Source organism: Tenrec ecaudatus, chromosome 16 (assembly GCF_050624435.1).
Source record: "Tenrec ecaudatus isolate mTenEca1 chromosome 16, mTenEca1.hap1, whole genome shotgun sequence".
NCBI classification, from domain to species: Eukaryota; Metazoa; Chordata; class Mammalia; order Afrosoricida; family Tenrecidae; genus Tenrec; species Tenrec ecaudatus.
In genome coordinates, this window is record NC_134545.1 from 102,503,395 (window position 1) to 102,515,102 (window position 11,708).

General features: G+C 51.5%; 1 protein-coding gene across 1 annotated transcript; it reads right to left on the reverse strand.

Annotated features, from left to right (window-relative positions):
* Nucleotides 1–2,403: 2,403 nt before the first annotated feature.
* Nucleotides 2,404–11,508, reverse strand: PRDX3 (peroxiredoxin 3). The gene is made up of 7 exons (XM_075534053.1): nucleotides 11,401–11,508; nucleotides 10,199–10,334; nucleotides 7,957–8,098; nucleotides 7,020–7,155; nucleotides 5,543–5,646; nucleotides 3,472–3,637; nucleotides 2,404–3,143 (listed from the first exon to the last, which is right to left on the reverse strand). The coding sequence occupies exons 1-7, from the start codon at nucleotides 11,434–11,436 to the stop codon at nucleotides 3,090–3,092; spliced, it is 774 nt and encodes a 257-aa protein (XP_075390168.1). The 5' UTR covers nucleotides 11,437–11,508; the 3' UTR covers nucleotides 2,404–3,089.
* Between the last annotated feature and the right edge of the window lie 200 nt (nucleotides 11,509–11,708).

Below are 11,708 nucleotides of genomic sequence, written 5' to 3' on the forward strand. Positions count from 1 at the left end.
CCCCTCACACCCCTGGTCCTGAAGGTATCATCCACCCTGGATTCCCTGTACCTCCAGCCCTCATATGCACCAGTGTACAGCCTCTGTCCTATCCAGCCCTGCAAGGTAGAATTCGGATCATGGTAGTTGGGGGGAGGAAGCATCCAGGATCTGGGGGAAAGCTGTGTTCTTCATCGGTACTACCTCACACCCTAATTAACCCATCTCCTCTCCTAAACCCCTCTATGAGGGGATCTCCAGTGGCCGACACTTGGGGTGTCTGAGGTCTTTAAAGCTTGGGAGTGGCTAAATAAGATGCAACTAGGGGTCTCTTCCCATGTGGAGTGAAGGAAGTGATGGAGACCAAAATATCAAGGAAGAAATGAGTTCACAGGACGAAAAACCCACTTGAAAGTCTCCTTGAGCCAGAGGCCAAAAGGGCTAGATGGCTCCTGGCTACTACAAAGGTCATTCCAATGAGAATGGGAGAAAAAGGTAGAACAAGACTCAAATTCAAAAAAAAGACTAGAAGAACCCCCAAGACTAAGACACTATTTTAACCTGGAACTGAAGCCACTCCCAGAGGTCACTGTTCAGTCAATTGACCTGTAAACAGTAACATCTGTCAGGAATGTGGAGGGGCAGGGAAAGTAGATGGACGGAAAGGGCAGGCGGAGTACCGACACACCATGGGTATCCAATGTCGGGAAATAATTCATGCAGGGCATTTGGAATGGAAATCTAATTTTCTGCATAAACGTTCACCTATAACTCTATCAAATATCCAAGAATGAAGATAAATGCAGTGCCCTTGACTAACCTGCATTTAAGAACTTGGAGGAGACAGAGCATTACACAAGCCCAAGGCCCTATCTAAACCTGGGGAGGATAAGTCCAGCACTTTCTGTGGAATCCCAGACCTAACAGGGACCATTTGTTGGGGAAGGACATATCCCTCCTCCCCCCCTCATGTCCTTCCCAGATTGGGGCCAGTGGGGTGGTGCGTGTACAGCTGATTCTTGGAAGTCACATGTGTTTAGACTCAGTGGGCCTCAGAGGCCTGGGGTGGGGTCCCAGTACCACCACTTCTGTAGCCGCGACCCTGGGCCATTTTATTTCTGAATCACTTCCTCATCTCAAAGATGAGGATAATTGTACCTGTCACAGGGCTTTCTTGAGCCAATGAGAGAGAACAGCTAGGCATCCTTCATTGAGCACTGGCCGCGTTGGAAGTGCTCAGCATGCCCAGTTGCCCTCATCTGCCTCGGCCCTGGCCCTGCCACCACAGATCTTGGTTTTCTTCAGCTCCGTGTGACTTCTCACCATTTCCTTAGCGTTCACCAGCTCCTTTCTATTCCAAGACTTTCCTGGACCCCAAAGCTGAGTGGGGGTGCCCCCTTCTGTGCTTCCATCACACCTGGGTACTCAGTATACCTTATTCTACCCTCCATGTGTGACAAATCCAGCTGGGTAACCCTCCCGTAACAAATGGACTTCAACCCTCTGGAGTCCAGTATGTTAACGTGTCCATCAGGTTCTACTGGCCCAAGTACCACTCTCCTCCTTCCCCCCTCCAGCCCCTTGGACTTCTATCCAAACCAGCTCTGGTCTTGAGGCCTTCATTCTTGTCATGCCCTCTGCCTGGGATCCTTAACCCCTAACTTCTTCCCCCTCCTTTTACATTTTATCATAGCAACCCCCTGTGGGTTTATGGAAAAACCGTCTCTCCCTTGGAGCTGCCTACCACTAGGGCTCCTTCCCAAACAAGCCTGCCTAGAACACTTGGGATCAGCTCCTGGCTTTTTATTTTCCTTCTAAGCATGCTTTCAAACTACCAGCCATTCCATGGGAGAGTTACAGTCTGGGATACCCACAGTAGTTCTACCCTGTCTGGTAGGGTCAGGTGAATTGGAATTGGCTCAGTGGAGGAAATTTGTTTTTTTTAGACATTCTACATATTTTTATGGTCATGTTCCCCTCTCTAGGATGTCTCATATGAAGGTGGAAATTGGTTTTCTATGTTCTTGGGACATGGGCACAAGGATTGGGGGGTGTAAGAGAGAAAATGTTTTCACATCTGTGTGATGCCCCAAACTGAGCTCTTTTTGTGGCCAAGTCAAACGCTCAACTGTCGACACATCCAGAGAAGGAAAAACATAGCCCCAGAAGGTAAGTTGAAATAACTGCTGTCAAACACCTAATACTACGATGTAAGACATAGTATAACAATAATATATCATTGATCAAGGACTCATGATGGTGGGTAAAAAGAGGAGCTGATACCAAGGGTTGAAGTAGAAAAATATTTTGGAAATGTTGATGGCAACATATGTACAAGTGTGCTTAATACAACTGAATGGTGGATTGTTATAAGATTTGTAAGAGCCCCCAAAAGAATGATTAATTTTAAAAGGCTTAATATTTTTTAAATGTTTATTTTTATTATACTCCACATTCAACACGTCAAGGGAGCGAACAAGTACAATGATTTCAAAATGCAATCTGTGGACATAATAAATAGCCTCCCAATCAACATCAACTCATGAATAAAGTAAGTGAAATCATCATGTGAACATGATCCAGGGGTGGGAATTGTGCAGGATCAGTGAAGTCACCAGAAGGGTTTCTTCAGAACACGATTGACATTGGTTCCCAACACATACAGACACATCCGATAAGAGGGCTAAAGATCGCCGATGCTAACCTCCGAAAGCTGTGATCTTTGCTGCTTAAAAAGAAGGTGGGGTTTGATACAAAGAAATTCCCGAAGACAATTTCTGAACCTTGATCAGAAGCTAGTTGCTCTGCTCACTGTGGGTGTCTGCACCAAGGTTGGAGTAAGCCGGCAGAGCGTGTCCTTTTCCCATTGAAAACATGATGCAAGAAGGGGAGGCAGACACTCTAGCAAGCCATCAAGACAATACAAACAGGACTCCTTACGTTCACAACTAGCCGTATTTAAGATGCTTTAGCCAATGCTGGGAAAACAAAATTTGTAGCGTAGTGAATCCTTTTCTTGATCCGCTGTCTATGAACAATCATCTCTGAAATGCTAATGAGGACTCTGGCAAGTGGCTCTTCGCTGGCGCTACAGTTGCACTGGGGAGGACCTACTGGTTGACCTTCTCAAAGTATTCTTTGGAAGCATTCGGGCTGGGCTTGATCTGAAGAGAGAAAAAATTGGGTAGCTGTTGACTTTTTTTATTATCATTTTCTTGGGGGCCTGTACAACTTTTATCACAAGCCATCCATCCATCCATTATGTCAAGCAGCTGTTGACTTTTTAAGTTACAGTTACAGGTCTGCTTCCTTAGAAAATATATGGATGAAAGTTCTGAGTAAACCTCCCACCCCAAGCATCCTAGCAGCCATGCCTGTCCCACCCAGCGCCACCCCATCTGCATCTTGCTTCAAGGAAGGGCTGTGGTGCAGGCACTCCAGGCTAGCCGCCTATGAACCCTCGAGCCCATGGTTTCTGGACACCGAGCCTACCGTTGGCGAGTCGGGCGTCCAGTTGGCTGGGCAGACTTCTCCATGGGCCTCCACAAACTGGAAGGCCTTCACCAGGCGAAGGGTCTCTTCCACGCTCCGGCCCACTGGGAGGTCATTGACACTCAAGTGCTTGATGATTCCATTGGGGTCGATGATGAAGAGACCCCTGACATCAGAATTGAGTCTCTGTTAGCCTTTTCCAGCAGCCTCCTTAGTACGGCAGCTATAAGGTTTCAAGGGCCACACACCAGGCTTAGGAGCCCTGGGGATGCAGCAGTTAAGCAGCCTGGCTGCTCACTGAAGGCTAATGGGTTTGAACCCACTACCAGGCTCTGATGTCAGCAGTCTGCTTCCATCCAGATGACTGTAAAGAGCCTGGGAAGGCCTGTGGGACAGTAGCTCTGTTCTGTCCTAGAAGTTGCTCTGAGTCAGATTGACTCAGCAGCAGTGGTCTGTGTAAAGAGGGATGCCTTCCCGGTCAGGGTGCTTTCTAGAGCTACACCATGGGGAAAAAATGCAGCCCGACATGTCCTGTTCACCAATTACCAACTGGGCGCCGAAAATCGGGTGAGTATTCTACGAGTCACTGAACTAGGGAGAGCGAGGACCTCCTGGGTCACTAGTGATCTGGGAAACATTCTTTCAGCAATCACCACCAAGCCTGGCCACAGAGCTGTGTTTTATCTGCCTTCAACAAATATTTACTAACGGAGTGAATTCTTGGTGAATGAGGTGAAATCCCATGGGAGAAATCTCTGCAGAAAGAATGTACTGGCCTTAACCCTCAGCAGAGCAGAGCTCTACAGAGAAACCACACCCCTTCATCTCAGCACCCAGCAGCCACACAAGGAGGTGACCACGTAACACACGTACATCTGGGGAGGGATGCAAATACAGTTAACCAGAAGTTAAGGCAGTGTGGGCACACCGGTGCTAATTAGCCATGGAACAGGCAAAGTTGGAAAACTTTCACCAGGAAAGCAGGAGTTTCCCCTTCCCTCCCTGGGCCCAGCACTTGGAGGTCCATGCTTTTGGCACTGATCAGCCCTGGTGCCTGCTCCTGGGGCAGGGCCCGGCCCTGAGCCTCCATCACACAGAAGTAGCCACAGGCAGAAGGCAAGCCTTCTCTTATAAGCCAGGCAGCCTTGCCCCCTGGTCAACCCTAACACCCTGAAATAGGTATGGAGGGTGACCTCCCAGGAGAAGGGGCCAGCACTGGTGTCTTTTCTCTGCTGTCAGTGGATCAAAGGAATCCTGCCAGTTCCTTGGAGTCAAAAGACCCTTGTTCTAAGGCCCTCCCCAGCACCTAAATTCCAGGTGGAAGCCAAGAACAGCGTAGCCAGTGCTGCCCCACAAGAAAGATCAGGTAAGCTGGCTTACTCCATCAGTCCCTGCAAACCTGGGAAGCCAACCCAGCTGGCCCTTCCTCCTCCTCCTCCTCCTCCCTCAGTGGCCAAGAAGCTGCCAGCTCTGAGGGCTGGGTTCTGAGCACCCTTGGAAGGCTGTAATTGGACATGAGGCTGCTGAAGACTCGACATACGTCATACTCAGTGGAATGAAGGGTTAGCACAGGAGGGCGTGGGGACAGAAGTGACATTGGGGTAGGGGAGCTAATAAGCCAGCAGGCCTCAGGACCCTCACAATCGGACCTTGCTTTAGCTGTGGGAAAATGAGGCAGGGTGGGAGGGAGGAGACCCTCAAAGCGGTCACATAACTTGCTCATACACCCATCTACTACGCAGCGGTTTTGTTTTGAAAAATCTACCCCAGGTCTGTCGGCTTGATCCGGGGCTCCATCCCCCCTGGTCTGATGGCCTTGCTGTGGGCAGAGCGGTTCACAGTCAAGACTGTGGGTGGGTGGGGGAGGGAGGGAGGAGCGCCAGCAAGGAGACAGAGCCGGGTGGTGGAAGGGCCACCGCCAGAAGCATTTCAGGAAGTCTGGTTACCCTCGAAGGAGATTACAATGAAGGTTTTTTAAATGATTTCCCAAAGCCCGTATAAATTCCTTAGGAAGTAGGAATGATGCTCAACATGGAAACCAGCTTGAAGGTCCACATCAAGTGGCTCTTACCTCAGGGCCAGGCCGGGGCTTTCTAAGAGCACGCCATAGTCCCGGGAAATCTGCTTTGTTAAATCCGACAGGAGCGGGATATTCATGTGGCCCAGACCGCCGTTCTAACGGAATGCAAAGAGGCCGCTGGTTACACCACATGGCTTCACTTCCCTGGCCACGAAATACAATGTTCAAGACCCCAACAGTGGCCATTGGTCACAACTGGACAACGGGTTGGGCAATGTGCTGAGCTCTTTCTGTGGTCTCATTCTGTCTGGGCAGCCACCTAGCCACAGATACAGCTGTATTGTTTCCATTTTTTCACAGATAAGCAAGATGAGGCTCTCTAACTGGCCCCAGCTCACAGCTAGAGAGCGGGCAGAGGCAGCTAGACTACAGGGAGGGGCCCCAGTGACACTGTTGGGCTGCTAACCACAGGGTCAGTGGTTCAACTCCACCAGCGGCTCCTTGGGAGAAAAATGAAGTTATCTACCCCTATAAAGATTTACAAAGCCTAAGGATCCCTAGACAGGGCTGCTATGGGTTGGAATTGACTTGATGGCAGTGGGTTTCCTACAGGACTGAGTGTTTCATGCTGTCTCCCACAGGACAGCTATGGGTGGGACTTGCCTGGAAGACAATGGGTTTGTCACCACCGGGCTGGGTGCTATGGTCCACAGGGCAGCTCTGAGTAGGAGTGACTCCACAGGACCCAAAGACACCATGACCTTTCTGTTCCAATTCTAGAGCAGCGGTTCTCAACCTGTGGGTCGCAACACCTTTGGGGGTCACACGACCCTTTCACAGGGGTCACCCAATTCATAACAGTGCAAACTTACAGTTATGAAGTAGAAATAAAATTAATTTTATGGTTGGGGGGGGGGTCACCACAACATGAGGTACTGTATGAAAGGGTCATGGCATTAGGAAGGTTGAGAACCACTGAGCCTTTTTTTTTTTTTTTTTGGCCAGGCACATTTGTTGCCCTCATCATTCTCAAAACATTTGCTTTCTACTTGAGTCCTTGGTATCAGCTCATTTTTCCCCTCCCTCCCCGCCCCCCTCTCTCATGAACCCTTGATAATTTGTAAATTATTATTGTTTTGTCATGTCTTACACTGACGTCTCCCTTCACCCACTTTTCTGTTGTCCGTCCACCAGTCTAGAGCCTTTTAAGGACTGATTCTCAAGCACAGAAACTGAAGAGTAACCCAAGGCCCTTTGAATAATCAAACGAGAGTCCAGCAGCGTGGTTAGTCATTTTGAGTGTCAGAAGAATGTTTTTAGGGAAGAATATCGTAACTAGGCAGAACACAGGGGTGAGAGCACCTAGCACCCCACCTACCCGCCCCCTAATTGAGGCAGCATGTGGAATACAGGAGGTTCCCCTGTGGGCTCTCCATGGCCAGAGTGTCCTGAGAAGCAACGGCTACCGGCTCCACTCTCGTCTCGGGGAGCAGACAGCAAAGGGCGACAGTAAAGGGCGATGTCGTACCTTCCGGGGGGTGTTGATCCAGGCGAGGTGGCTAAAGTGCGAATCCACCGAGACAGCCACCACCTCACAGTTGACATCGTGAAATTCGTTGGCTTTGTCACTGAACGCAACGATTTCTGTGGGGCACACAAAGGTGCTGGAGAAAAAAGGGCAGACATTCTTATCAAGAGACTTTTGAAGTGACAATTAAAAAAACAACAAAAAACGACTTAAGACAGGCACAGAAGGTGGTCAAAAGCTAGCTCCATGAGCAGCAGGATGCCAACGCCCGCCCTCCAGTGGAGGGCTAGTTTCACCCTGGGGGAAAAGGACTCTTTCCATTAACGGGGAGCCCTGGTGGCTTATGAGTTGGGTGCTAGCCATAAGGTCAGTAGCTCAAAGCCACCAGCTGCTCTGAGGGAGACGGGGCTTTTACCCCCGGAAGGATTTACAGTCTCTGAAACCCATAGCAGGTGGTTTATGAGCCAGAAATGACTGGATGGCAGTGTGTTTTCCATTCCCTTTTCACCTAAGACTCTATCAATGAGGGAGGGGAAGTACACAGATTCTAAGACTAAAGGAAAATTTACATAAATGTAAATTCGAGAGGAAAAAATTCCCCCCACCCCTAAAAAAAAGCCACCATCTTTATATTCTTTTCTCAATTTCCTCTGAGACCAGGGAAAACTTCCCTTAGGCTAATGTGTGGGAGCCTCATCAGAGGCAGCCAGATTCGAACCCAATCAGTGAAAGGTGAATAGTTCCACCCCCTACCTTTACCACTTGTGAGTGAGATACTGAGGCCACCTGTGGCCAGTCCACAAGGCCAGTCACCAGTGGTGAAGGGTTGTAAGAACCCTCCCTGGACAGGAGTACCCCTCCAAGCAGAGGCAGGTGGTCCCAGCAGGAAGCAGGGGTGTGCTTGGACGCAGAGCGATGATGGAGCAGCAACACTTACAAGTCCAGAGGATAGAAGAAAAGCACCAAGTATTTTCCCCTAAAGTCATCGAGGCTCAACTCTTTGAACTCTCCGCCGACGACGGCTGTCCCCTTAAAATAGGGGGCGTGCTGCGTGACGGCAGGGGCGAGGTACGAGGAGCCTGCAAAAGCCACATCCGGGCACCGATCACCACGTGCGGAATCCAAAGCCCATCTGGTTCTACTTAAACCCCGCACCATCACTCATGAGTATCCGTGATTAACAGGGGCCCTGGGCTATAGTGTGTTCAGTGGTTGGCTGTGGGTTCAAACCCACCAGTGGCTCCGAGTTGAGAAAGCTGGGCAGTCTGCTTCCATAAGGACAGCCTTGGAAACGCACCGGGGCAGTTCTACCCAGTCCTCCAGGGTCACTGTGATTCAGAACTGACTTGTCAGCACACAACATAAATCAAGTCAAATGGCTCAGACCTCAATTGCACATCCTTGATAGTCAGTAATCGCTTCCTGTCCACAGTGCTAGAATGCATACCGATTTCATTCAAGTAACACCGAAACTAAAATGAGCGAGGCGGAACACGGTAGGGAAGGGGCAGGGAGGTCTGGGAGAGATTCTGAATGTGGCACAGGTTTGCCGGGGCCAGGGCGGGCAGGGCAAGTGGCCCCGGGAGTACAAGCAGGGCAGCTGTGTGCAGTTCATGGCAAGGTTTGAGGGAAGCAGTGTGGTGGGCCCAGCTGCAGGATTGGAAAGCAGGCAAGGACAGGGCCAAGGCCATGCTGAGAGGGCCCCAAGTACCAGGGAGGGGCTTAAAGGGGAAGCCAATACAAGACAGCTGTGTTTCAGCAGATTAGGCTGGCAGGGGAGCCAGAGGTCCCAGAGGGGTGGTGTGCCTGATGGGGGAGGCGATTCCTGTTATCTCTGTGAGGGGGGGGCAAAGGTTTGGGTGTGGCCGAGAAGATGAGAGAAAGCGATGAAGAATGAAGCAAAACTGGAGAGAACTTGTGTCTGCCTGGGACTGTGGCACAAAGGGTCCCAGTGTCACAATGCCCGGTTTCAGTGGTGGGACGGCCTGGAACACAAACAGGGTAGACCTCGGAGATCTGAGCAGTTTGGGTTCCAGACCAGGGCACTCAAACAAGTCACACACGTTTTCTGGTTTCTCAGTGTAGAGGAAACATATGTTTACACTGTCCTGCATCTATTAGGTGTGTAATGGTAACATTGTAAAGAGTCTGAACTACCTTTGGCAACAATCCCGGCACTAGAGATACAAAGTGAGTTCATGCTGCTGGGAAAGTGGCCCCGGCATGCTTGTTCAGTGCAGGGTCGCCACAAACCTTCCATTTTGTTGAAAAACAAAGTACACCTCATGTGAACCTCATCAAAGCATGGTGAGCGGAAACAAGGTCTGGCTGGACCTGGAAGCCTTTAGAGTTTTGAGGGAGCAAAAACTGGACACTTTTTAGCTTCCACAACCTGGGGCTAAACAGTTACATTGTAAATGCGGACTTCCTCAAAGGCAGGATCAATGAAAAGGAGTCATTTTCAAACAGGAGTCCTGATCAGAACCAGATGGCAGCAGAGGCCATGTCCTAAAAGATGGGCATGGACATCACAAGATACAGCTACAATCCCCAATATAGCAGAGTGGGTCCCACTAGGGCCGTCGGGCTCCTCAGGGTCGTCTGCAGCCAGGGACTGTGACTAACCCCCTTTAGGGGTGCTGCTCAGCACACTCGGGTATTAGACACCCTTACACACGTATCAAGTTCAGATCCACGCAGGCCCCTTAATGTGGTGGTGGTAGGTGTCACCAAGTTGGTTTTCAACCCACGGTGGCCCCATGGACAGGGAACTGCCCCACAGGGTTTATTCCAGGCTGTCAGCGGGAAGGAAGCAGATTGCTGGGCTTTTCTCCCGTGGAGCCACTGGGTGAGTTTGAACTGCCAACTTACTGGTTAGCAGCCAAGCACTTAACCACTGTTCCTGCCCAGAGGACCCAGAAAGGTCCGGCAAACCAACAAGAGAACGTGACGTGCACACAGCACTCTGGGCCCCAGGTAGCTGTAGGAAAACACAGAACAAAACAAATGCCAGATCTCACCCCCACAATCCCATTTGCTGGTGACACTGGGGTTCTGCTATATTCTACAAAAGCTCCCCAGGTAGGCCTAAGCAGTCAGGCTCCCCCCCTGGTCCAGAGATGATGATGATTTCATGTTTCCCTGACCAGAGGGGTCAACTAAGACATGGAACTACTTACTGGTGCTGAAGGCGCATCTTGCTTGCAGGGACTCAGTGCACAACACATTTGTCAAAAACTTTCTTCCCGAGGTGGTGGGCCTACAGGCTGTGGAGGCAGACAAGCCCCATGGGATGGCACTGACATGTCGGGCCACCTGGGAAGAGAACCAATTTCTTTTAGGAAATGTTTCTGGGCTGGGTGTGTGTCTGTGGGGGGGGGGGGGGTAGTGGGGGGTGGACGTTGTTGGTTTCAAAGGGTATTGCTAATGCGCACGGTGTCCTTAGCTGTCCTAGAACCAAATACCACCCCCCAAGTACAGAGCGTCTCTCTCTGTTCTTCACGTGTGCTGCTTCCTTCTGCTCCCTGAATGCAGGGCAGAGGGGCTCAAGACCAAAACGACAGGGTCTGAAATAAACGTGGGGGTGGGGTGTGGGGGCAGCTGGCAGACCCAGTGCATTTCTGCCTTTTACCAGTACTATCGGCTGGGCATGTTCTCGTCTGTTTACCCAGCAAAGAGGAGGTCTAGCCCCAAGCACAAGCAAACTCTCGGGGCAAAGTTCAGCCTTTGGGCAAGCTTGCATTGGGCTCAAGGGAAGCGTTTGTTCAACTTCCACATCCAACGTGACTCACGGAGGAGAACGGATCTGTGCAGAAACCCACCGCAACAAAGGGGTCGGGGTGGCAAGCTTTGCCCGAGATAAGCCGAGAAACAACAGCTACGCCAGCCTGAGAGGATCCGGGTGGGGTGGGGTGGGGGTGGGGACGGGCAACCGCGTCTCCGTTACTTTACTCTGCATGTCTCCGTCTACTTAAGCGGCAATCCCGCACTGGGCATCGTTCTTTACAACTTATATGGAAAGTAAACTGAGGTTCCGAAAGGCGAAGTCACCGTCCAAGGCCACAGCCAGCTACAGATCCGGGCCCGGGAGCCCAGGCGCCCACCTCCAGGGCCAGGTGCTTGAGCGGACGGGGGACCAGGGGTCGGCGATCGGCGACTCTAGGGCGAGCGGCTGCGGAGGGACAGCGCGGAGGGCAAGTGGGGGTCGGCAAGGGTCGTCTGCGCAGGCGCAAGGGTGCCCTCCCCGGAGGCCTGTTAGCCGCTGACCCCTTGAGACGGGTGCATGTCTCCGAGGCCGCGGGAGAGCGGGACACGTCCGGAAGGCACGTGCCCAGAGCCACGGCGGGGTCCCCACACCTGTCCCCCGCCGACAGCCACTCACCGAGGACCTGAGTAACCTTCCCGCGGCGGCCGCCATCTTCAGTCCGCGGAGCTAGCGCGTGGCGGGCGAAGGGGACGGGGCGTGGCCAGCGGCCAGGGGCGTGGCCAGTGGTCAGGGGCGGGGTCTGTCTGTAGCTCCACCGACTTCCCGTCTTTTGGGGTTCCAGGGCACAACCCTGGAGGACAAGTCCCGCAATGGCTTCTGCGGGGTTGATTGCTTTGGGAAAGTACTCCCTGTCTTCTTCTTTGGCGCTTCGACCAAAAAATCCAGGTGGGAATCTAGATTGGACCATATCTGCTGCTGATAGT